This window comes from Thunnus thynnus, chromosome 4, assembly GCF_963924715.1.
Source record: "Thunnus thynnus chromosome 4, fThuThy2.1, whole genome shotgun sequence".
NCBI lineage: Eukaryota > Metazoa > Chordata > Actinopteri > Scombriformes > Scombridae > Thunnus > Thunnus thynnus.
The window spans coordinates 19,782,012-19,808,157 of NC_089520.1; the positions used below are offsets into that span (position 1 = coordinate 19,782,012).

At 40.8% G+C, this 26,146-nt stretch overlaps 2 protein-coding genes across 5 annotated transcripts; one reads left to right on the top strand and one right to left on the bottom strand.

Moving 5' to 3' along the window:
* The first annotated feature begins 85 nt into the window (after nt 1–85).
* Nucleotides 86–5,874, top strand: prkar2ab (protein kinase, cAMP-dependent, regulatory, type II, alpha, B). The gene is made up of 10 exons (XM_067587291.1): nt 86–644; nt 716–745; nt 830–969; nt 1,437–1,543; nt 1,670–1,823; nt 2,057–2,158; nt 2,276–2,350; nt 2,440–2,505; nt 2,663–2,801; nt 4,392–5,874. The coding sequence occupies exons 1-10, from the start codon at nt 350–352 to the stop codon at nt 4,514–4,516; spliced, it is 1,233 nt and encodes a 410-aa protein (XP_067443392.1). The 5' UTR covers nt 86–349; the 3' UTR covers nt 4,517–5,874.
* Nucleotides 5,875–25,201, bottom strand: si:ch1073-335m2.2 (msx2-interacting protein). 4 transcript variants are annotated; one of them, XM_067587284.1, is made up of 15 exons: nt 24,944–25,201; nt 23,073–23,387; nt 19,584–20,057; nt 19,268–19,422; nt 18,298–18,498; nt 17,967–18,118; nt 17,744–17,869; nt 17,525–17,638; nt 17,310–17,423; nt 17,116–17,216; nt 9,523–16,834; nt 8,488–8,556; nt 8,184–8,378; nt 7,900–8,058; nt 5,875–6,920 (listed from the first exon to the last, which is right to left on the bottom strand). In XM_067587284.1, the coding sequence occupies exons 1-15, from the start codon at nt 25,024–25,026 to the stop codon at nt 6,789–6,791; spliced, it is 9,702 nt and encodes a 3,233-aa protein (XP_067443385.1). In that variant the 5' UTR covers nt 25,027–25,201; the 3' UTR covers nt 5,875–6,788. The 4 variants fall into 4 exon arrangements, with proteins under 4 accessions (XP_067443385.1, XP_067443384.1, XP_067443387.1 ...); XM_067587283.1 differs by having other exon boundaries at nt 19,584–20,060; XM_067587286.1 differs by lacking the exons at nt 23,073–23,387; nt 24,944–25,201 and adding an exon at nt 21,368–23,065.
* Between the last annotated feature and the right edge of the window lie 945 nt (nt 25,202–26,146).

Below are 26,146 nucleotides of genomic sequence, written 5' to 3' on the forward strand. Positions count from 1 at the left end.
GTTGTTTCTTTGCCAATTCATCGAGTTCTGTGGTGTCATCCATCGGACAGCCTTTAATTACATCTGAGTCCTGGTCAATAGTTTCCGACAGGCTGTCCTAAATAAAGAAATCAATAAGCTGCTGAATGTGTGAGAGAATGGGGGCGCGAAGAGGAGGAGTCAGTTTGTTCCTGTGATGAAGGTCTGGACAGAAGTTTATGAAAACAGTGCTTAGATTTGATATTTCTGTTATTGATAGTGGAAATGTGTGTCATCTAGAAGGGTTTTTTTTTAGCTAATTATTGCTTAATTGTCAGCCATTGAAACCCGACAGCTGGATCTTTTCAACAAGTTTGACCTCTGCGCCTGAATGATGAGTAATGTTCAGATACCAGCAGGTTTGAAAGAGCTGCTACAAGGATACACAGTGGAGGTGCTTCGCCGCAGGCCGCCAGACCTGGTTGAATTTGCTGTGCAGCATTTTACACGTGTTCTGGAGAACCGAAGGAATGACCAACCAGCAAAGAAAAGCAGTGGCAAATCTGCACGGAAAGGAGTCACTTTTGTAACAAAATCAGATAAGTCTACCAAGGATGAAGAAGAAGAGGAGGAGGAGGAGGAAGAGGAGGAGGAGATTGTTAGTGAGTATTATTACCATGCACTCCAGCTAAAAATGTAAATACCCATTAAATCTAATCCATTATATTCACCACTGTCTGCCTCATTGCAGAATGCACCACTGGTAAATACAGACGCAGAGTTTCAGGTCAGTAACTAGAACAGTATGTGTAATGAATTTCAATGAACGCTGACCACTATACAGTGTTTTAATTAGTTTGACCTGCTGTAGTTTGTGCAGAGGCCTACAACCCCGATGACGATGAGGATGATGATGCAGAGCCTCGGATTGTGCATCCCAAAACAGACGTGCAGCGTTGCAGGCTGCAGGATGCATGCAGAGACATTTTACTGTTTAAAACACTTGAGCAGGTATAGCAGCTCACATGAAAAACCATAAGAAGGGTGGAAAGAGTGTCCTAAAATTTAAAGATCCCCTCCAGATGGGTATTAAGACATAAAAAAATACTGTTTGGAACAATAATGTGTCTAATGAATCAATGCATGCAGATATATAGAGAGCCTATATACTGTATATATAAAAAGTTTAACTGCTGGACACAAGATGTCTCCTACATCACTGTAAAGTCCATTCTCAGTGTTTGTGTCCTGGAGGCTTCAAGTTTCCACATCACACTTGTGTAAGTTGAATATTGGACCAGGATTGGCTTCAAAACTAGTTGTGATGTCATAAATCCTGCTTGTAGGCCCACCACTTAAAATCTGATTTTTAATGAGCTCAGAGAAATGTTCCACTAACAGCAGATGAATGTGAAAACAGCTTTCTAGTATCAAAATGTGAACATACAGACACTTAATATGAGTGTGATGTCCTGCAGGAGCAGTTCTCTGAGGTTTTGGACGCCATGTTCGAGGTGCTGGTCAAACCTCAGGAGCACATCATAGACCAAGGAGACGATGGAGACAATTTCTACGTCATAGAGAAGTGAGTGAGATTCTTCAGATTATTTTATTTATAATATTTAAACTTGATTGTGTTGCGTCAGTCTAACAATGACTTCCACTCCTCTCCTTGAGGATTCTCCCTCTCTGTGTGTCCCATCGTTTCCAGGGGTGTGTATGATATTGTTGTTCAGAAAGACGGAGTGAGTGTGTGCGTTGGAAAGTACGACAATAAGGGCAGTTTTGGTGAGCTGGCTCTCATGTACAACACGCCGCGAGCTGCCACAATCATTGCAACGCAGGAAGGCGCCCTGTGGGGCCTGGTGAGTCGGACGAAGACCGATGACCTTCATCACATAGTTTTTCAGAGAGTGTATGAAATATGGTGCTAACAAGGAAGATCCACCCCATGTAGTGTTACTGCAAGTGCACGTTTGAATAAAAAAAAACGAACCTTGTGACAAGACAAGTACACTGTGATGACTTAAATCAAACTAAAAGGAGAATTGAAGCTAAGAGAAAACAAAACTGAGCGTTTCTGTTTGTGCTCTTCCAGGATCGAGCCACATTTCACAGACTGATTGTTAAAAATAATGCGAAGAAGAGGAGGATGTACGAGGCCTTTATTGAATGTGTTCCTCTTCTGAAGTCTCTCGAGGTTTGTATCAGAAACACAAACTCTATATGAACAAAATAACTACATGATAAGTTGTACACCTCTGTGAATCACCTCTCATTGAGCATAATATGACTTGGTTTATTCTCTTTTCATTAGCTCTCTGAGAGAATGAAGATTGTCGATGTTTTGGGTGCACGAGGGTTCAAAGACGGAGAACGCATAATAGCACAGGTATGAAGTTGGGAGATTTGTTTCTGTGTCTTTTATATGAACTAATAATGATGTAATCGATGTGTTTCTGCTGTGCTTCTGTACTGCAGGGAGAAAGTGCCGACTGTTTCTACATTGTGGAATCAGGAGAAGTAAAGATTATGATAAAAAGCAAAGTAAGTGCAGCATCCAATATTATAACTGAATTTATTTTAGCTACATATTCAAACTGTCATTACCAGTTTTAAGTGTAATGTTTCAGTTTTTATGTCTGGTAAGTTGTGGTGCTGCTGTGCTAAATGACTCACAGGTTCCTTTGTGTGTCTGTTACAGACAAAGGCCGGCCAGCTGGACAACACAGAAGTGGAGGTGGCTTGTTGCTCTAGAGGGCAGTATTTTGGGGAGCTGGCACTGGTCACCAACAAACCTCGTGCAGCGTCCGTTTATGCTGCGGGAGAAACCAAATGCTTAGGTAAGTTTACGGCTCATGAATGTTTGTCTCTCTCTGTTCCAGGAGTGACAGGCCACTCGTCTTAGTTTGTTTTCAGTGAATGTAGGAGGGTTGGTGCAGTGGATCCACAGAGACAAGAACACAGTAACGTGAAGTCCACATACAGACAGGTGCTTTTAATTAGGTGCTACTGCTTGTTGTGTTTTTTGCTACTTTTTGGGGCTTTTATGCCTTTATTTGACAGTGTAGAGATGGGGATCTACATGCAACAAAGGTCCCTGGCCAGGCAGGAACCACAAACATTGTGGTTCACAGTCGGCACCCAAATCAACGAGGCCACCAGGGCGCCCCAGGAGCTCCTGCATGTTAAAAACAGTCAACTCCTTTGGCTACAAAATAAAGTATTCAGACGGGGTCAAGAGGTGCTGTTACTCACCAAATATTAGAATAGGTGGTATGATAGTTTGTGTTAAAAGTGGTTTCTGCATCTCACAAACTGCCCTTATTCAGGATATTTCACACATTGCAGTGTCTACAGTCGGTCTACACGGTGGCCTCTCCTGCACAAATCTGTTTCTGTCGCAACGTGCTGATAAGACGGTCATTTGGCATAAACAGTTGAATCTACCACTGAATCTGTCCTTTCATCAAAGTGACTCTCAATAGTGGTGTAATGATTTTGGAAGTGTTACGTCTGCACAAACAGCACATGAATGACACAAGTTGGTTTTAAACTTTTCCATGCAAGATGCCTGAGTTATGGCACTGATACAGTAATTTTTTTTTGATACCTTGTTTTGAGAAATACTTTTTTTTTAATTTAACAAAGTCAAAGTTCTAAAATGTTAAATGTTGTCCAAACAAAAAGCAAGCTGTACAATTAAATAGTCTAAAGCTTGCAAAATATGATCTAAATCATGATGACAAGACCTCAAAGTAATTAAGATTCCAAATCTGACCAGACATTCATTTGAAGCCACGTTTCCATATATGACAGTTTTCAATTCTCAGTGGCACAACACTTTCTAGAAAAGTACTGATACCCAGCCTAGCCACAGCATTTGTAATGTCTCAAAGCATCAACACCTTAACACAGTTCCAGGATGTAGACAGGGACTTGAGTTCACTCCTAGTGGTTTGCACAGGCGCCAGATCTCAATCCAACGAACCAGAGATGGGATGAGGTGTTACAGGACTTTAACAGCATGAACGCTTGGCCCAAAAAAAAGGAACCACATGATGCCGACAACCCAGAAAAGACCAAAATCCCCAAATGTTTCCGCACCCTCAAGAAGAGGTCCTACTCAGAATTTGGCAGGTACAGAAATCCAATACAAGAGGAAGGCATTGACCATGAAACCCAGTACTGCATGAAGCTGATGAGGGGAATCAATCATTCATGCTGTGATAAAACCATATCCATTGATCATAATTTAGATATGTTTCAAATGTAGTCTTTGGACGTCCTGCCAAAACCCTTGTTTATTATCATACTGACCTGCTACAACATTTCACAGATAAACAAAAGTTTATATATGGCAGGACTAAAGTCTCCGTCTGTCACATGAAATAATGATGAAATAATCTTAACTGCCTTTCTTTTTCTTTCAGTAATTGACATTCAGGCATTTGAGCGTCTGCTGGGCCCCTGTATGGACATCATGAAGAGGAACATCTCCCAGTATGAAGACCAGCTGGTGGCACTGTTTGGCTCCAGTGTCGATTTGAAACACTAGGACACAATGTCATAAGATAAACCAGGATTAAAGCCAAATATAATGACAGTACATGTAACACATGATTATCTTCCTCATGATGTAAAAGAAACATGAATCCTACTATTTTATATTCAGTCAAATTTACCGTTCCTGCAGCAGAAGGTAAAAGTGAGAAGGATGCGCTGTGTTTCTTGTGACGACCCAAATAATCACCACAAGGACATTTGAACGATATTGAACGTGCATAAATATACCTCATTGACAAGTCAACTTAACAACAGTCTAGTTCCCTGAGGATGCACAACCCAACATACAGTACCTCAACCTTAAAATTCTTTACTGGTTAATAATCGGAATACATTTATTTACTTTTTTATTTAGTTGAACTCCACAAGTCTATAAAGCCTTTCATAAGCTCCAGATTTAACATTGCCCATGTTGTTCTTTTTTATGTAGGTGTGATTTAACATTTTGACGTCACCGTAGGAAAAACACAGGTGTAAATAATGTAATGAATGATGGCTGAATTACATTTAGCTGCTTCAGTTTCAGGCCTGCTTCAGTCCTGATATTGTGTGGCTTACCGGGCACTATTAAGAATGGAGCCACACTTTTTGACTTGTCAAAGTAGGAAAAGCAACATTAATGCTCCCTTCTATTCAAGTGTCCCAGTAAGCTGACAGTGAGCCAGCGTGCACAATGCCAGAACCCTGAAACTGAAGCAGCTGAATGTAATTCACCCATAATTAATTATTTCCACCTGTTTTTCCTATTCAGACATGTCAAAATGTTGTCTGACACTACTGTCTTTAATAGGTTTTTTTTGGTTTGTTTTTTTAACTGAAGCAGTTGTTTTAAAATTTTGCTATAATGTTAAAATTACATCTTAAAATCAAGTTCTCATAAGAACAAGATATGAGCCATCAAAATCAGATACACCGTGAATGAACAGTCAGATTTCAATGTTAATTAACAGTCAGATTTCAATACTAGTTACAAATACCAGCTACAATTGTTACGCAACTGAGGTACAGTTCCATCACTGCCTAGTTTCCAAATTATACAAATACTGAATTATGGAAAATGTAAAATTGTTCACACACACAAAATTAATGTTACTGTACTTATCAGTCACTGACTTGATTATTATAGATGGTATTGTACTACTTTCCATTTGCACTCAGTAAAGGAAGCCATCTGCAACTGTTGACAATCCCTCTGTTGTTTACTTAAACCTTTGTTGTATGGCATAAAATGTAAGTGTACCCCTTTTTAATAAATGGCATGACTTATTTAAGTGATTAAAATCATACATAAAAGTTGAACATTCTTACCAAAAACACGACATAAAAAAATAAAGGATTATATCTTAAATATTCAAGTTTTCTGGAGTTTGTTTTATTTGAGTTACAAAATATGAAGTGCCATCAGCAGACTCCACAGGAGAGTCTGCCAACCTTCTTGTGTTACAAGTATTTACACCCCAAAATCAAGGATATCCATCTAAATTTCCACACTGCGCTCTGGTGTGTCCCAGAGTTCAAGTCTCTGTTAAGTTCCATTGTCAAAGTTTAAATATTTAAAATATTTACAAAGTCCTGTATTCAAAAACTCCCAAATCATACTGTAGCTTGTTCAATGCAAAGGCAGGTGCCAAAGGTGTAACTGCTTCAGTAGTGTGAGAAAATGAGCCGAGCTGGTGGAATTAAAAGGAGCTGTTAAACGAATGTGGTCCTCTACAGGGTCTCCATAGTTTTACAAGTTAATTCTTCCTCCTCTAAAGAAAGCCTTGAGGAGGAAGTCTGTACATAATTATTCAAAAAATTACATGTTGAAATGTCTTTTGAGCCATCGCAGTGCAACAGCTTCTATGATCCTCTCATGAAGAAATGAATATGACAATCAATAAAAAGACAGATGAAGTAAAAAGGCCACCCAGATAGTCACTCGTTCTTGTTCATCAAACATCCTGATTTTTTTTTCTTCAGAGCATCTCCGAACATTAAAATAAAACTCCAATAAATAGAAATACAGCAGAGAAATGGTCAAATAAGACTGATTCTGGTTTGGTCCATCCCTGAGTTCTTTTGAGAAGGACAAAAATACCAGACAGGAGTGACAAAAGAAAAAAAAACTGACGGGAAGAAGAAAAAAAGCAAAAACAGTTGATAGGGTGTATCCTACACATTCCCATTGCGTTCAGGAAAAAAAAAAATTCTCATATTCCTCTGGTTTCCTGAGGCTCATCGGTGAGAACTTCCGTCCATGGGACAGTTCCCAGCAGTGAAGGTTACACAGAGGTGATGACAATCATGAGGTGTGGTGAGATGCTGGAGATCCTGTTGAGAAGGTCAGGGGCAAGCTGGGATAAGTGGCTCTCTGAAAATTCGCACGGTGGGAAAATCTGTAGCACATAGGCAGGCTGAAAAAAAAACAGAGAAAAACCTCAGTTACACAAATTAAGTTACAAAGAGACATCAGATTTAATATCAGGACATTAATTGTGCGATGACAAATAACAGTCCAGTGCGTCATTACATGGAAAAAGTCACACATTAATACATACAAGTTACATCAATTAAAAGAATCTATTGTCATCAAACCAAATTATTACACTAAGTCCCCCTCCACTCAAAAATGTGTTTTGCTTCTTGTTACTTCATTTGGATGTTTGAGCTTCATTGTGCAGGATGATGCTTGTGAAGAGTTTGACACTAGAGAACTGTTTTCACATTCAGCTACAGAAGAGGGAAAGTTTCTCTGTGTTCACCAAAAATATAAGATATAAAAAAAAGTATAAGAAGTGTATGTAATTTGTGACATCACAACTAGTTTGGGAGCCAATCATGGTCCAGAATGCAACTTCAGGACCACAGATATTCATAGATTCAGAATTTTTCAAATGAGTAGTTTGTAAATTTTAGAGTTTTTAACACAAAAATATTAGTCGAAGCAGGATATTTTTATGTTATAAATGTCTTGAGGGGAAATGTATGAAAACAGTAGGGTTGCAATTAGACTATTTTCATTATCAATTGATCTGTTGATTAATTTTTTGATTAATCAATTAGTTGTTTGGTCTATAAAATGTCAGAAAATGGTCTGTTGTGGTTTCCCAAAGCCCAAGATGTCACCTAAGATGTCCCTTTTTGTCCTGAGCAACAGTCCACAACCTAAAGACATTCAATTTACTGTCATAGAAGATTCAGGAAACCAGAAGTTATTCACATTTAAAATGCTGGGCCACGAGAATTTCAGCATTTTTTCCTGAAAAATTATTCAAAACGATTAATCAATTATCAAAATAGTTGTCGATTCATTTTCTGTTGATCGATTAACTGTTGCAGCTCTAGGAAACAGATTACAGAGAAAAACCATTACATATATTAATAAGGTCTCACCTGATTGGAACCTGGATTTGGGATATTGATGATACCAGCAGCCAACTTTGTCTGCAAGTAGTTGATGAAAGCGGCCTTAAGAGCTTGAGTCTGGTTTAGGACGTCATCTTGATCTCGTCCACATGGCAGAGCAAGGAGAAGACAGAACTCACACTCCCCCTGTCCAGAGAAAAAGGGGAAATTTTGTTAGTAGACTCTTCAATGAAATGGAAAAAATGACATGAATAATGAGAAGTAGCCTTCTGCAAACACTTAAAGGGAGAGTCAAGTCCATAAACACGTACTGTCATTCTTCTGGCTACACTCTCCAGTTGAGAAGCCTCTAGTCTCATTCTCTGGACAATCCTAAGCAATGCGCCTCCTTCTTGTAGGGGCAGTGATCGATGAGCCAAAGCTTTGTTGCCACAGACAAAATGCAACTGGACTGCAGCTGTGTCATTCTTCAGTGCCAGGAGGCCTTGCCACACAATAGGGTATTTCTGTATAAATGAGGAAAAAACAAAGACAAGTTTGTCACACAAAGTCAGCTATTGTTTACACCAACATCCCTTCACACAATTTAAACTTTTGTGACGAGCTTTGTCTTACTGTGAGCAACTGCACCATATTAACAGGCTGCGTCATCTTGCCATCTGGTTTTGCCTGGAGGTCTGCACCCTAAGGATCAGAGAAAATATTCATAAGTCATGAAGAGTTTCGGTAACATGGAGATACCAACACACAGTATTCTTGTCCACCTCATTTATATTAAGTGTGTTAATGTTAGACTTCTTAGAAGCATCTCTCAATATGAGGACAAACAATTCATCAGCACCAAAAACTACATAAAGTTGTCATTTTGGGGGCTGTTTAAACAAAAACTAAACATTATAACGTTCTTGAAGGTAGGATATATTGCAGGACAGTTGTATCAGACTGCAAAAGTTTAGTCAGGTGTGCCTAATAAACTGGAGAGTAAGTAGGGCTGCACAATTAATCGTAATGTAAAGCAGCAGTTGAAGCAGAAATGTAAAAAAAGCAAAATTTTGTGGTCAGAACAGATTATGGAATCATATGTGAGTCTGACAGTTTTCAATAATAATAAATTTATCATGAACAATATGAGCCTACAGACTGTCAGGATCATTGAGGATCACACAGGACCGAAGCAGGCTCTTAATAACTGTTGGGAGGTTGGAGGTGGAATAAATACTTGTTTGCCAACAACATGTATGATGAAAGACCCTGAAAGCCGTCTCCCTTCATAACTACACTAGGCCTCAGTGTTTTGTGGCACAGGTTACATCTGGCTACACTATTAGTTCCTATTTTTTTCTTTTTTTTTTTTTAAACATAGACAAAAAAGATTTTTCAGAAGTATTCTAAAGAGTAGACAATAGACTTGGTAGATTATTATTGAATTAAATGTCTCATGCAGTTGCATATGAGCTGTGTGGGTTTTTTCTTTTTTTAAACGCAGTGTATCCTTTACCAGTAGCTAATGATTATATTGTGTGTTCTGTCTGCATGAAGACAATATGGAAACATGGAATGAAAAAATCTTAATCTCAACTGAGTGGAAAAATTGTGTTTCTTATTTTGACCAGTATCATGCAGCCTTAAGTGTCAGTGCAGTAAACTCACCATGGCTGGTGTAACATTCAGTGGTGGCTGGTTAAGTCCAACAGGCGATGTCTCTGGCATTTGAGAATGGATGCTCCTTGGGTTTGAGTACATCCCTGAGTACTCTGGGAAGGAGCCACCGGGTCCTGGTGGCATTAGTTGAACTCTCTGGGGAGACGCCATTGCAGGCCCAGATTGTCGGATCCCCATCATTCCATCTTTAGGAAGAGGAGAGTGGGGCCTCTTGGCCTCCAATGGCTTGGTTATATCCTTCTCAGACACACCTTTAGGGAGAACATGTGGTCTTGGAGACAAGGATATGCTGGAAGATGTTGAAGAGGGGGTAAGAGTATCTTGAATGTGTCCAGAATGAGGGTCTGTGGTTGAACGCTCTCCTTGCTGGTGCAAGAGAACACGCATATCTCTTTGTGACATATATGTTTCCAACTGGACATTACTCCGCAAAGTCCCACGAGGATCCGACTGCATAGTCTCTGGTTTTAGCTGTGTGGCAGATTGTCGTCCTGGCTGGTGGAAGCGTCTGGCTTCATCCTGTTCCCCTTCAAGACTCCTCAAAGAACTGGGGTTTACCTTGAGAACCTTGTCTCTGCCACCAGGTGACGTGGGGCGTGGCTGAATGGGACCTGACCAGGGAGAGGCAAGAGTATCGCTATGCATCCCATAGCTCATCACAGAGAGAGGTGGAGTATTGACCCGAACATCTCCTTGCACAAGATGCCCCACTGGAATTGACTGGGTAACACGGTGAGGAGACATTCGTCCTAAGCCTCCAGGCACACTGTGAGGTGGCATGATAACTGACTGCTCTGGATGATGTACACCAGTAATAAACTGTTGCATGGCAGGAATGCCGGTGGATAACATCACTGGTATGCCCTTGGGTGATGAAGAGCCTATCGGAGAGGACACTTTAGTAAACGGAGAATGTGGATGACCTGACTTGCGTGGGGACCGTGGTTCCTGTTTGACCCCACTGAGATGTGAAGGAGTTCTGTCACCAGCAGCTGTAACAAAACCTACATGGTTTCCAGGTGGAGAGGGCAAATGGGGGCTTATTGCAGGACTTATAGCAGAGGTCCAAGGTGGTTTAGCACCATCTGTGCTGTGAGGGTCGGCACTGTCCATTTTCTTCTGATGTTTTATTGGCATGTAGTCTTGATGGTACATGGTACTCATTACTTGCTGATTACCAACTCCCTGTGTGAGACGTTTCACTACTCCTTGAGATCCAGATTGGTAAGTAGACTCCAATTTTTCCAAACAAGTGCTTTCTTGTTTTATAGAAGACAAAGTTGACTGTGTCTTACCAGGGTGCCCATGATCTGTCTGTGGAGGTCCCTTTTGAAGTCCTGACTGAGAATGACCGTACATTTCCTGTTTTATTTGGGGCATAGAGACCAACTGCTGAGATTCCATGTCACCTGCTGATGCTTGTGGGATCTGACTTATTTTCGCACTAATCCGCTGTGGTCCCTCAGTTTTCTGTCCTGAGTGGCTCAATACTACCACTCCTTCAGATGTATTTACCCTCAGACCTGGGCAAGATCCTGTACCAAGAGTTGGGCTCTCAACAATGAACCGTGCAGCACTTCCCCCCTCATCACCAACAGATGGCCCATGGTATGATCCAGTATCATCTTTGCTGGGCCTATAGGTTGGTTTGGGTAAAGCCATGTCTACACAAGGATTTCCAATGTTCATGTTTACTTTGTCCTCAGGCTCAGGAGGGTTGCAAACACGACTGATAACAGAGGTTGCAGTGGATGCAATGACAGAGATCACAGACTTTGTCTCAGGAGATGGTTGTGAAGCTGGAGGTCGAACAATAGGTGGGGCCGGATGAGCTGGCATTCTACTATCAGGTAGTGGGGATTTATTTGGCACAACAGCTGATGGAGTATTACTTTCAGATGGGTTCGGATCTCGGAGAGTGGGCAGATTAGTAGGAATAGAACTACTTCCTGGTAGCGAAATATTCTTGTGTTTCATAAGAATTGTTCTCAGGTCACTTGTACCATGATCAATATCCGTGTTTTCAGAATCAGCGGGTAAAGGCTGGTTTTCCTTGGATGCTAATGGCATGACAGGTGAGGAGGAAACTCCTGTATCTTTAGACTGGTGGAGCCAATCTGGTGGAGAAACAGGTATTCTACTGGTTTGAATGGGTCTGATATTTGGCCTATTGGCTAGCGGAGACAGGGAAGGCGAGATGCACTCTGGTGGCACCTGTTGAGGCTTTGGGCAAATTGGACTTTTGGACTGGGGATAAACAGATTTAAGATGTTGAATCTGCTCTTCAGAAGATGACTCTGACTCTGCATTTACATCTGTAGCCTTGACAGCTGTAGGCTCAGGTTCTGGTTTCCAAGTAGTGGGAGTAATAACAGCAGCCATTGCTGCTGATGGAGTTGTCTCAGGAGCAATCTTTGCACTGGAGGCTGTGCTATCTGTTAAAAGAGTGCCAGATTCCTCACTTATTGAAAGTCCTTCCTTTAAATCTTTTCTTACTTGCTTTTGGGCTTTACGTTTGGGTGTTTTAGGTCTTCCCTTTGTGCCCTTTTTGGGTGTGGTTGGGAAGAGAGGCTCCTCCTGTATAGCAGATGTATTTGTTTCAGGTTCATCTTCTTTGGCAGGTTGAACAAAGTCTTGTGTCTCAGGTTCTGAACCTACATCTGCACTTACTGGAGGTGCTTGACTTAAGGATGCAGTTGCCTCCTCAGCAGTAATGGAGTCAATAGCAGCCATTAGTTCTGTCTCACTAGCAGGATTGGAAGGTTTTTCTTCCTCTGGGTCACTTTTAACTTCTGTTTGTGGGGCAGGTGACGTCAGTGGTTCTGTTGGAAAAGCTGGATCTGTAAGTTTGGCAATGTTCTCCACAGCCTGCTCTAATTCCATCTCCTGTGAAATTAAGCTCTTTGGTGTTTCCAAGATTTCCTTTTTTTCCAAAGAAGCATTTTCATTTTCTTCATTGGTGGAGCCCCCTCTGTTGGCATTAGTGCACTTTGAAACATGATCTTTCACCTCTGTGACATTTAGTCTGATTTTGAGGTTCTTAAGAACAGGAGACTTAGGGGTCCTTGTCAATTTGGTTTTTCCTCTGACATTCCTGTCTTTCTCTGGGGTGTTTTTTTCTTCTAAAACAGGGGAATCTGCATCTTTCCCATTTGATTTGCCCTCACAGGCCTTTTCATAGAGAACATCTTTATCTTTGCCCATTTCTCTTCCTTGTTTGTCTTTCTCCTCTTTCTTTTCATCAACTTTCATTGATGGATTATCTTTACATGAACTTGATGAATCTTGCAAAGCCAAGGTATCATCATCTGTGAAATCCATTTCCTGATCGTCACCCTCAGCCACCTCAGTTTTTTCTCCCTTCCTTGTTGATCCAGCTGTGGACATCTGACTTGATGAACTCTTTGTGACATGAGGGGATGTTTTCCCTTTTGACAGTCTTGGAGTTCGTTCTCCACTCTCTGATTCATTTGAATCAGTGTCTTTGTTGTCCATTTTAGATTTTTCTACTTTAACTGTTGTATTCTCTTCACCTTGTCTACGATTCTTGGGAGGACGGCCCCGTTTAGTTGTATGGGTTGGAACGGGAACATCCTGATCAATATTTTGTTGTTGTGTTGCATCTTTGTCTGTACCACGCTTTCGTGCAGAACGTGGTGACTCTGCAATTTCCTTTCCAGAACGAACTGGCACATCATCTTCAACTGGTGTGGCATATACAGATTTAACATTTCTTCGTCTTGCTCTGCCCAATGATATGCTCTGCTCCAAGATATCAGGATCTGATCCATGAATAGGAGATTTGCCTGTGGACTTATATTCAGCTCTTGGGGATGATGCACGTTTCAGCTTCTCTTTGTCAATGCGCTCACTCTTGCGTGTTGCTTGTTTTTCAGACCCAGAGGTAGACATGAGCGGAACTGGTGCAATTTCAGCAGGGGATTGTTTGCATTTTTTGTTTTTCATTTCTTTTGTTTTGTGCTCTTTCTGGGGTGAGACTGGCTCATCATTTGTGTCATCAATCGGAATCTGCACTTTACTTACTTGAAGTGTCTTCTCTCCCTCAGGCTCTGCTATTACTTTAAAAGTGGAATGGGTCTCTTCCTTGACTATATCCACCTCTTCTTCAGGACTAAGTGGTATGGGACTTGTGGCTTCAGGCACTTCTGGTTGTGTTGTCTCAGGATCAAGCTCTGGTTCTGAACTGCTAATAAACTCATCGTGAGAATCGTGGCGGCTTGGCTGTTCTGCACACAGAGGTTTTACATCCTCAATTATATCCAATTTCCCTTCAGATGGAGAAAGTTTACATTGATCCACTGAATAACTAGATTCCTGTACTGCTATAGGTGCAGGTTCAGATTCAGATGCCACAGTTGTCAGGTTGTGCACAGGTACAACATGTTCATTTTCTTTAACCTCTTCCTTTACCTCTTCCTTTATGAGAGACACAGTGGGATAAGGCTCATTGGCTGGATTTAGCGCAACACATTTCTCTTCTGGTGGAGGAAAGTCCTTGAGCACAGATTCGGTGACAGAAGTAGGTGTGAGTCTGGGTTCAGATATCACCTCTTCAGCAGGACTGATGGGTTTAATTTCTGGCTCTGTGACAGCTTCTGTTGCTTCAGGTGACTCCAGCACTTGTTGCTCTTGAACAGGTGCTTCTTCCACTTTATTCTCATCTGTTAGCATTGCATCTTCTTTTGCTTCTTGCAACTGTTGGGTTTTATTCTTCTGTTGTTGTAGTCGTGTGAGTTCCAAAAAACGACTATGGAAAAGGACAACTGGCCCAGAATCAAGTTCACCATCTACTGTCCCTTGCTGTCCAGGTTGTTGGTTTTGTGTATGCTCAGGTTCTTCATGCTTGCGTTCCAGGTGTTGAAGTCGTCTAGAGTCCAGCTCAAAGACAGGGCTATGAAGGAAGCGGGAGGCAAATAGCTCCCTGCGTTCTTGTTCTTCTGGCTTTGGCTCCTCCTTCCTGTCATCAACTTTGTCTTCAGATCCACTTCGAATCTTTTTCTTTTTCATGTACCAAGAGGGTGTAGGTCGTGGTGTTGATTCTACTTTCTCAGTATCTTTTCTATTGCGAAAACTTGCAAAATGAGAATCATAATCCAAGAATGACCAGTTATCTTCTCTAGAAGACGAGAGGGATTTTGCACGCTCAAGCAGAGCCTTTGTATCAGGTGTAATGGTATGGTCAAGTGCATAAGGGTAGAATTTGTTCCTTTCAAGGTGTGCTAGTTTGGGGTCTGAAAATCTGTCAACCCTTGGCCTCTCTGAAAAAGGCATTGATGTTGACGGCACAGGAGAGTGGGGTTTGGTGTCTCTGTCCTCTTCAGAGTCTGATCGTACTTCCCCAGGCTCCAAGTCATGCCAAACGCCATATTCCAAACGCTTGCGATTGTGAATGTTTTTACTTAGACTTCTAGAAAAGTTCAGGTCAGGTAACAAGTCTTGCTTAACTCTGCTCTCCCATCTTTTTTGTTGCTCTTCTTCCACACTAAGTAAAGGAGTATTTGACTTGTTTACCTGTGTGTTATGAGTCCTTTTGACTAATAACTCCAAATCTGGGTGAATTTTGTCATCGTTTCTACTTAGCTCTTTCTGAGAATGATCTGCAAAGTCTTCCTCTGCATGGTGAGGAAAGTGCTGATGTCCCGGAGAAGAAGTGTTGTTCCAGTCGGGATCTTCACTTTTTTGTCTAAAGCTCCTGTAGACACGCTCCCTCTTGATTCCTGGGTCAGTGTCAAATTGGTCTAGTTTCTTTAGTTTGTGAGATGGGAAATTATCAGTGACATCCTCCGGTGGTTTGCCAACTTCATGCACAAGACTGCGGTGCTCCAAGTCCTCTGTTTCACTTCCCTGGGGACTTCCTAGTTTGTCAGGTTTATCAGACTCCCGCTGCTGTTGCTGCTGGTGCAACCGTCTATTTTGCTCCATTTGCTTGCGGTAACTCTGAGAGAGATCAATGTCAACATGGTCTTCCTTGTTCCTAGCACTTTTATCAGTGTCAGCAGTCTGACCAAATTTGAAAGCAGCATGGTGTTCTTGTTCTCTTGTACTGCCTTGGTCTGTATTACCCTCATGCGAAAACCTTCTGGACGAAGTGTGCCCTGGATGTCGTTTTGGTTCCAGTGGGTCCAAAGATCCCTCTGATTTCTCTCTTTGTCCTCTAAGGTCCTCTTGACCATCTTTCTGAGTGCCAATTTTATCAGTTTTGAGTCTTGATTCTCTGCGTTGTGCATCTTTGTGTTTGTCAGAGTCTGTCTCTTTCAGATATGTTGCACTTGCACCTAAGTCTGTGGATTGATTACCATCCTCTTCCTCAAGCCTACTTCTCTTCGGACGAATAGTCCTTCCACTGGAATCACCAAAGCGTCTTTTTCTTGCAGCAAGGCGATCTGAATCCACTGCTGAATCTTTCCCATCATTTCCAGAATCAGGTTTAAGATGTTTCTTGACTCGATTTTTGCCATCCATGTCTGCATTATCACCTTTACCCATTTCAGATCTTTCACTTTTTACAGAGTCGAGGTGAGCAGTTGACAACTGATTTCCAGCAGAGTCACCATCCACCTTATATTTCTGCCTCTCATGAGCATCTTGCTCTGATCCCTTTCCTCTTCCTGACCCTCCTTCAAAACCAGTCTCAAGCTCTGCGTCAGGTAGTGGGTTGGATGGGGATTGCCCCTTCACTTTTCTTGATTTAACTTTCTCAGCTTTGTCTTTGTCACCTTTCTCTTTTCGTTTTGCACGTTTGGTTTTCTCAGCACCTGCCACACGCTCAGGTAGACTGCTCTTCTCACTCTTGTCACTCTTTGAGGCATGTTCTAACAAAGTCTTTTCAGATTTGTCAAAGTGTGGTGGTGAGAGTGAGCTCACACTACCACTTCTCTCAGAGGACTGGCTATAAACCCGTCTTTCTGAATCTCTGGGAGCGCGGTCAGATGGTGATGGCGAAACTGCAGGAGTAATGGGTCGCCGTGGATGGGAGGGGCTCCACCTGCTGCGGTCCGCCTCAAAACGTTCTCGCTCTCTTTCTCGCTCCCTTTGACTATATATGTATTTTCGAATGTCTTGCTCAAAGGGGTCTCTGTAGTCCCTGTAGTCTCTTGGGTCTTCATGGTAACGTGGGTCAAAGTGATCCCCCTGATAATGTTCCAGTTCAGGAAAACGTTCCCTGCTGCGAGCAGCATAGTCTCTTCGAGCCTCCTCTGGATAGAGGCCAGGGGTTCGTATATTCTCATAGTAAGCCCTTTCTGCTGTAAATTCATGGTACGGGGGTCTGCGATCCTCTCTGTAGAGTGAGAATAGGAGAAGAGTAATGAATTCTGTTAACCTAAGCAATTCATTAATTTATAAAGTTGCACTGTCACTTTCAGATTCAGGCGAGCTTTGCAATCAAACTGTAATTCTAAAAATTACCACTTTACATCAGATACATTTTAACAGGGTTAATTTATTTGAAAGAAGTGTTCCAAACAGCAATCATAGTTATTAACTAACAAAAATTGTTAAAAAATATAATAAAAACATAAATACATTAATTGCACACAATTAGCAATATGGACAATTTACCGTCGCTCAGGAGGAATTTCATAGAAGTCTCTAATGTCTTGACCAGATGCCTGCATAGATCTGTAGAATGCCATCTGACTCTCTTGACTTGCAAAATCCACCTATAACAAATGAATAAGCCCACAATTAAATAAACATATAAACACACGAAAAATACATTTTACTAATCACCCATAAATTTAATTTTTTTTTACCTTTATTTTATTTCCACCAATCTTCCAGCCTTTGGTCTCCCTTACAGCTGCCTGAGCAAAATCTGTGTTGTTGTACAGGATGAGGGCCATCCCTTTCATCCTGTCAAACACAACCTAAGAAAAGGACAAATTAGAATTCAAAATCTACAATTTTGAAAAACTAACAGCACTAAAATCAAAAGCAACAAATCAATGGTGAAAATATAACACCTTACCTTGACTACATGTCCATAGCGGCAGAAATGCCGTGTGAGGTATTGCTCTGTAATATTGGTTGCCAAACCATCAAGCCAAACACACGTTGTGGGCATACTCTTCCCAAAACCAAGCTTCAAGGAGAAAGAGAACATAATGAATTGTTATATACACCGAACACATTTGATAAAACATACACAGACCAGAAATGTCACTACTGTATCCTGTAAAACCATTACCTTTAGTCGGTTGCTCCCCAGATACTCGCCATCCATCTTCTTTATGGCCTTGCAAACACTGGCAATATCAGAATACTGCACAAAGGCATACTGAGGAACTCCATTTACTTTCTTGATGTCGATGTCCTTGAGCAGAAAAGACAAAACAGAACAATTACAGACAAATATCAAATATAAAATGCACACATTTACTTGTACAGTGCACAGTAAGATGGTAGCTTACCACAATTTCTCCAAAGCGTTGAAAAATGTCAAGGAGTTGTTGATAACTGGTCGTCTTCTCAAGGTTGCCTATAAACAATGTCCTTGTGGCCTTTGGGTGGAACTCGTCTATCCTCCCATCCAAGGGCCTGAACTCATTTTCACTCTCTGTTTCTGAGGGAAGGAAGAGGTTAATTATTAATATTATTGGCATGCTACTAAAGTTCAAGCTCATATTCTCCACCACCAGCACACAAAATTAATTTGTGAAATTACTTATGGGGAATGAATGTGTCTGCATCAAGTATTTATCACATTAAATATTGTTCCATATAATATTGGTTACCACATACCAGGACCATTCCAGGCAGTGACTTCAATAAGCATGCCAAAGAACAGCTTTCCTTTGGAGACACTAAGGGCTTTCTCTTGATCCTCTTGCTGTCTAAAGAACACTAAACCATAGCGGTCCTCTGATGCTCCATGGATCTGCACTGAGGTCACTTTACCATGTTTCTTGAATTCATGGAACAGTCCATCTTTTAAACTTGTGTCTGCAGAGAGAAAATGGATTACTGTTATTCCAATACTCAATCTTCAAAAAGAGTACTGGAAACAGATTTTCCAGTCTGCTAGAAATCATAATAAAAAGGCATAATTTCAGAGGAATTCATTCCCTCATAAAACCTCTCCCTCATAAGACCTTTCTCACCTCTTACAGTTTCCTCTTATTGTCACTGATTACACTTTTCTGGACTGTAAGCACTTGTTATGGTGAAACTGGTGTGGCTGCCAAGCAGAGATGACTAGTTAACACATGTGCCTATTCCAAAGTTCTTTGTTGGTTAGGGGGGGGGTTTATGTTTTCAGTTTTTAAAGTAAAATACACACAATATCCTGACTGTAAATGTGATGTAGTGTGGGAAGTTTTGCCATAATTACAGTAGTAAACTGGTAAGACCACAACTGCAAAAATATTAGAAGTAGAGTGACCTGTACACTAGTGAGATCAATCAAAATGAATGCCAAGCACCAAAAAATGGTAAATATAATTAGGCAAAACAAGTGAATGACTGTTCTTTAATTGAATTTTTAAAATCACAACTGGCCTATTCTTGAAATTTTACAGTTATATATTCCAAACAACAAACATAATATAAAAAGGTTGAAAGGGGGTAGGACAATATGCTTCTAATATCTATATCACTTACTTTAGTTACAATTTCCTGATAGTTCTGAGCAAGTCTGAAAACTGAAAAGAGTTATTTGAATGACTCTTTAGGAGGCAGACTTTCAACCTGTCTCAGACATATTAAAGCTCACCTGTGGAGCGCACTGGTAGGTTTTGCACTTTGATTCCAAAGCTTCTACGTGGCTCATCTGAATCAAGAACCATAGAAGACTGAGGTGGTGCGTGTGTAGCCGACGACTGAACAGAACGTGCCCGTGATCCATCACTTGAGCTGCTGTTTGAATCGCTGTTGTCAAAAGAAAAGGGAGCGCAATGACCAGACACTTGTCAGTCTGAGTCAATTAAGTATTTGCTCATACATGTTGATGCTGACAAAATGTATTTTTCTAGTCATCAAACTCGCTGAAAATTAAAATGTTAATATCATAACAAAAAAAAAAGTCTCACCTGCCACTGCCCGTACTGCTGGTGCTGCTGACAGAATCAGAGCTTGAAGATCTGCTGCGGGATTGAGATCGTGGGCCTCTGCCAGGGGACAAAGGAGCTCTTTTAGGGGAGTGAGGAGTTTTGGGGGTCTGTCCTGTGGTCCGTTGTGGGGAAGGGTGTCTTGACTGGGAGGAATGAGATGATCGGCTTCGACGCTGATGGTAAGTTCTATCAACACGTCGTCCTCTGTCATCTCTGTAGAGGTCACGTCGTGTAGCATTAGTAAGAGTAAAGGGGTCTCGAATTCTAGAGTCAAAATGTGGGTCTGATGCCTCAAAACTCCCCCCAATGGCACTGCTCCCTGGGCCAGCAGCAGCAAACATAGAACGATCACGGTAATAATCAGCGTTGTAGTGACGCTGTCTGTCGAAAGTGCCACTGCGCTCATGGTGTCCATATGGGCTGTGATCATATGCACGTTCACGGCTTTCTGAGCTACTGTGAAATAAGAACAGGATAGAAAGAGAAAAAGAGTTATTATGATTCCAAACAGAAAAGAAAAAGGCAAAAAAAAACTATTTACTGTTAAAGCTTTTTTGGCATCTAATGCACAATAGTGAAAATTTAAATGGCTCCAAATCTCCTCTTCACAAAATAATGCAAAGACACCGCTGAGAGCAGGCCAGATAAGAGGTTTTCTTAAAGTAGCTTAATACTGATATAAAGAGCAGTGCCAGTATAGATTGCGTCACTCTTGCCTTGGCAAAATCCATTAGTCTGACTGTCATTTTTTGTCTAGTCTGTGACTAAGAAAAAAAGTTGTGACTCTAAAGAACTGTTTTTTAACTTAAAGCTTATTCAGCAATAACTTTCATAACTAAAGTTTCATGATTTACTTTAAAATGTGGTGTTTGGGCTTCTCATGGGATTGAGAGGAGTAGCATGTACTAATAATTAGAAAAAACAAAAATAAATCCTGCACAACTACACAAACAAGCTGCATAATTTGACTCTTGAAGATATTAACAATGTGAGGCAACCTATCAAATACTGGTACTGTCTGGAAATACTAATAAGGCCAATTTCTGTGGCGCTGCTCCCATATCTAAACTGTCAGCAGCCTAAAATGACATCTCATTTACTGAGAGCAAAAAGACTTCCTAAGAAGCACAATTTTCTATACTGTAAATTCATCAACAGTCACATGAAACAGAGCCGCCCCAGACTTTGATAGTCACTTGAACCTTCGTTTAATTTTTAAGATCAACTCAAACATATACTTTAGCAATGTTGAAATGATATAACAAGTCTCTTTATTTTACCGTCATTTGCAAAACTAAAAACATTCAGCACTTTTGGCTCCTCAGGGTGTCCAGGGGAGCAGATTTCATAGGCTGACTGTTCATGAACTACTTACTGCTGGTAAGAAAAGGAAAACATCAAAATGAAACATTTGTCCAAAGTATTCAACTGGACAATTCCTCCTTTCCAAGAGTTTTGTGGTATTGAAATTTAAAATGCCATGCAGAGATCAATGTATTTAATGTGAAAAAAAACAATACTTTGTAGTTCTTATATGATGCTGGATAAAGGAGGCACTTACAAAAAGAAATGACAAATAATTATATATATATATACACATATATATATATACATACATACATATATATATATACATATACACATATATTTTCCTCTCACTGCATCAAATGTATCTTTTCCCTAAAAGCAGTGCAAAACCTAATATTAGACAAAGCACTAAGGAAGGTTAGAAGAAAATATGCACAGGGCAGAGCAATACCAACCTTTTTGAAAAGAAGTTACCGAAACTAATCCAAATAAAATCTAGGTGGTCAGAATGTGAGAGCCCGAATAAAAAACCAAGGGGAAAAATCAATTGATCTAATTAGGCAAAAACGGTTCTCTTGAATGGTACTGCACGTTATCTTCAAATACTGTGGAGCACCAGGCCAGCAGATTGTTGATGTATAATCCACAATTTAATTCACTTAATTCTCTTCTCTGGATGGAAAAAAGGAAAAATAAAACCACAGATATGAACCTCTTTATGGATTTCACGACATGTGGGGGAAAAAAAAACATAGGAACGTAAAACCTCAACAAATAAACATAAATTAAAAAAGATGATGAACTTCAGGGTAATTCAGCCCATTCCAGGTTGACTAAAGAGTAAGTTGGTGCCCAAATGGAAAATACATCCAACTGGATCAGTCTTGTCTTGTAGTAAGAGGAAGTAGTATGTTCCAGAAGTTAAGTTTTATGGGAAAAAATGTATTCCACTGGTTAATGTCAAGTAGTTTAACAGCGTACATGCTCGTAGACTCAGATACTATCATTACAGCACATAAAATCCCAGACCGTGGGTATGATATAATTCCACAATCCATGGATCCTATCCGGTGTATGTACAGGTAGTCTTCATCTTTAACGTTTCAAATTACTTTGAAAAAGTAAGTCTTCAGCTCTCTGTAGGAACTTGGAGTGCTCTTCTCCTCACCGCAGATACTGAGGCCTCACACAGCTACATCCACACTTGAGTAATCCAAATGAATGGCAGCTACACCTATCCATACTAGGGTCCACATCAGTACATCCAACATGGCGTATCATATTGCATACATCCAGGATGGTACATCCCAACTATGCGGTCTTCTTGTGTCTTCATGGCCATCAATCCAAAACAAGAATAGCTCCACAAATGTTGCTGGTTGGTTGGTTGGTTGTTTGGATCCTCAGTGTTCTTGCAAAGTCTTCTTGGTATAGCTTCCATACTTTGGACAAAACATGTCTATTATATATAGTTAATCTCATCCTGAAATTACTAAATAGCCTGGGACATATGCACTGAATCTGTCTCTCTTGAGTTGTGTAACGAATGTAAAATTTCTTCCATCCATTTGTTTAAAACTTAAATCCAGAACAGGCCGTATCCACAGATGCAAAAATGGTAAAAAAGTAGTCCAACCATCAGCTGTTGCCAAGAGGGGGAAAAAAAACCTGACAACCCGAGATGGGTGGTCCTTAAAAAGTAATGATATATTACCTAAATAGATTCTTCAAAGAAAAGTGTCCTTCATAGTAGGGATTTACTTCCAGCCTCAAGCGATTCCAAGTAAAAATCAAGGTTAGATCCCATGTTTAGGAGAAAAATGTTTAAAAAATATCCAAAAGCTCCCCGAGGTAGTTTCCCACAAAATGTAATAAATCCAGAACTCACCAGGATATTCCTCACAGATGTAATATCCAAACCAGATGTCAAACCTTGAATTATAGTTACCTTACGAAATGATAATGTGTAGTTAATTTACTTAGATCCCGTGGGCAAGGCAAGTCGATTATGATGAAAAGTGGAACGATCCCTAGATTACCTTTGTGTGACCCCCTTGAGGCATCTATCTCTCACGAATAAACCCAACTATGTGATTAGGTTTTACACCTATCTGATACTTAGATTCCCCTGGATTTTAAGGGGAGACCATGTCCACTTACCCATCTAGTCTCCGTTCATAACGTCCCTCTCTGGTGTGAAGGGACACAGGTGGGCCAAACACTGGACCAACTGTTCCCCTAGAGAATCCTGTAACGTCTCGACTGCTCGAGGGAGAGCTGTCTTCAAGGCCCCGAACAGCACTCGGGACTGACCCAGGTTCATTGTAGTCAGTCCGAAGGTCCCTGTCCCCCATCTTGTTGACAGCATTGTGAGCCTTTTGAGCACTTTTGATATCCACAAAATCCACAAAGGCTGCCACACCACCCTCTGACCCCCGCTTCCGCAGAACTTTAACACTCTCCACACGCCCATACCTGAGAGGGAATTACAATGAAAACAAACAGGAAATTACATATACACAAGCTGAGAAAAATGGTGAGTGCAGCTGTTTGCCATTTATTTTGTATGGTAAACAAAGAGCAAAAGAGACACTAATAATATAACAAGATATCATTAATACAGAAAGATATGAATTATTAACTCACCATCTCACTTTAGATAACATACTGCATCACTGCACTAGTGTATATCTACATCTTGTATATCTTGTAAACTGCTCAGAGTAATTTATATCATGCACATCAGCACTTTATAGCTAAATTGGACTCTGGTTAGATGCCAACTGCATCTCGTTAAGTACTTGTACTTGTTCAATGACAATAACGTTGAATCTAATCTAATCAAAAACAATTTTTAAAAAACCCAATGAACCACAGCAATTGTCCACTAATGTTTCCGTTCATGCCAGGAAAGAGAAATGAACAGTCTGAATTTGAAAAAGTGTCTTAAACAGTGAGACCACATATAGACTATATTATACAGATATCATGCTGGATGATTATACTCGCTCTTATGAGTATTGTGAGTGTTGGGAGGCTTCAAAACAGCAACTTCCAAGTACGAATGTTATTCAAACATCCCCCGGGAAAAATACATGTAAAATGTCAGTGTTTAACTATAAAACTATAAAAAAGCACATCCTCAAATACGCTGTTGTTTACAGACCACTATTAACGAGGCACTGTAAGAGCTCCAATTTAAATACGACTCGATGTAATGTTTGTTTTGTTGCACACGAGTTTGTTGATGAGTTTATCGGGTGGCCTTGGCATTACGTAGCAAACGGCAACGACATATAAAGTTACACGGGCTTTGACTTATATGAACATGGGACAGCACACAAGTTTAGCCCTGCTGTTGGCTATCTTTAAAGTCAAGTACTAGTTCACTAGCGGGAGCAAAAAGCTGCTTTGCAATTAAGCAACTTAGACAAATTAAGTGTAGTGATGGCTACCGACGACCAGCAGCTCAACTTGCTAACATTTGATTATCAGCCCAGTAGGCTCACTGATCGGTCGCAGATTTTAGCTCCAATGTTTCTCACGCACATTAATGTTGCTCTAACAACACTAATTGTTACAGAAATGACGTTATGTCAGACGTTTTCAGTGGATCAAATAACACAAGTCATCTAATGTTATTTGAGCAGCTGTCCAGCTAACGTGAGCTACCCCTTTGGCTTCTTCTGAGCATGAAAACGTCTCGACTTCCCACAAAATGGTTGGTTGGTTGGGTGGTAGCTCGGTGGCTAGCAAAACTAGCTACTTGCCTCTTGGTATTAGCAAAAGTTGACTAAACAAAAATGTGTAAATTTGCACTTGAGTGATGCTTTTCCGAGCGATAGGCCTTCATAAACACCGCTGTGGAGCAGTCTAGCACAAGCAGCACATTTGAAATCCCCTGACTTGAAGCGTTAAAACTTAAAAAATGCTAGCGTTAGCTGAGTTAGCATTTAGTCACAAGCTGTCCATAGCAACTAGCTACCTAGTGCTGCACCTAGCGCGCGCTGCTTCCCTCTTGCGTAACCTACCGTTTAAAATGCTCCACGATCTTCTCCTCTCGAACATGTTCGGGTAAATTTCCCACCCAAAGGTGTCTGGTTTCCCGAACCATCTTGCGCTTTCCTTCCCCCCTTCACACACATATGATCCGGCACGTTTCTAATCCCCGCCGCTCGGAGGTCCGCCTGAACAAAATGAGCGACGGTTGAGTCGGTGACGCTGTGGGCCTGATAGCCTGCTGCCGCTTAGCTTAGCTGCTGCGTCCTCTAGCCAGGCACGTGGACGCGCGTCAGCCTCGCTCCAGACGGTTTGTGGGTGCGAGCTGCGCGTGCTCGACAGTAAAGCACATGTACAGCAGAAAAGGATAGAAAAAAACAGCAGCCTACAAGGTACATACATTAAAAATCCCCTCCAGACCTGTTTTAAGATGTATATAAAAGACTCTACTTTGAATAATTATGTGTGTCTGATATGGTTGACCCTAACCCTAAACCCTTTCCATAAAAAAGATCAATCAATCAAAATCCTTAAAATTACCCTCTTTTACCCTCATTAAAAAATCCAGAAACTATGAATATGCAAATATTTTTCATTTCAAAAGTTTAACTGCTTGACACAAGATGTCTCCTACTTCACTGTAAAGTCCATTTGTGTATGTGCACTGGAGGCTTTAAGTTTCCACATCACACTTTTGTAAGTTGATTGTCTTCAAAACTAGTTGTGTTGTCAGAAATCATGCTCCTAGGCCCACCCCTTAAAATTGGATTTTCAATGTGCACAGAGTAACTTCCCACTTTCAGCAGATGAATATGAAAACAGCTTTTAGTGTGAAACTCTGCACATCATTCTGCACAGTGAAGCTCAAACATCCAACTATAACAAGAAGAAAAACATGTTTTTGAATGGAGGGGGACTTTTAACTATGCCTGCAGTGTCACTGCAACACTGTCTGCAAGGTAATCAAGGTTATTGATTAGAATAACATCCAACTGCATAAAGAAGATCCCATCATCTTTTAACCCTTTCATAAGGGTTGAGGTTTTCCTTGAGAGCCTCAAAGTCCCCCCTCCGATCAAAAATATGCTTTTCTTCTTGTTCCTGCACAGTTGGATATTTGAGCTTCACTGTGCAGAATGATGTATGTGCAGAGTTTCACACTGGAAGGCTGTTTTCAAGTGGAAATTTTCTTTGTGCTCATTGAAAATCAGATTTTAAGGGGTAAGTTATGAGCA

What these genes read in the sequence shown, in the direction of transcription:
- prkar2ab (XM_067587291.1), top strand. Translation starts at nt 350, where the DNA reads ATGATGAGTAATGTTCAGATACCAGCAGGTTTGAAAGAGCTGCTACAA. An exon ending in ATACAGACGCAGAGTTTCAG is followed by an intron (nt 746 to 829) that starts GTCAGTAACTAG and finishes GACCTGCTGTAG; the next exon opens with TTTGTGCAGAGGCCTACAAC. An exon ending in GAGAACGCATAATAGCACAG is followed by an intron (nt 2,351 to 2,439) that starts GTATGAAGTTGG and finishes TCTGTACTGCAG; the next exon opens with GGAGAAAGTGCCGACTGTTT.
- si:ch1073-335m2.2 (XM_067587283.1), bottom strand. Translation starts at nt 25,026, where the DNA reads ATGGTTCGGGAAACCAGACACCTTTGGGTGGGAAATTTACCCGAACAT. An exon ending in ATCGTGGAGCATTTTAAACG is followed by an intron (nt 23,388 to 24,943) that starts GTAGGTTACGCA and finishes ATTCCCTCTCAG; the next exon opens with GTATGGGCGTGTGGAGAGTG. An exon ending in GCTATGGACATGTAGTCAAG is followed by an intron (nt 17,424 to 17,524) that starts GTAAGGTGTTAT and finishes TCCTTTTCTTAG; the next exon opens with GTTGTGTTTGACAGGATGAA.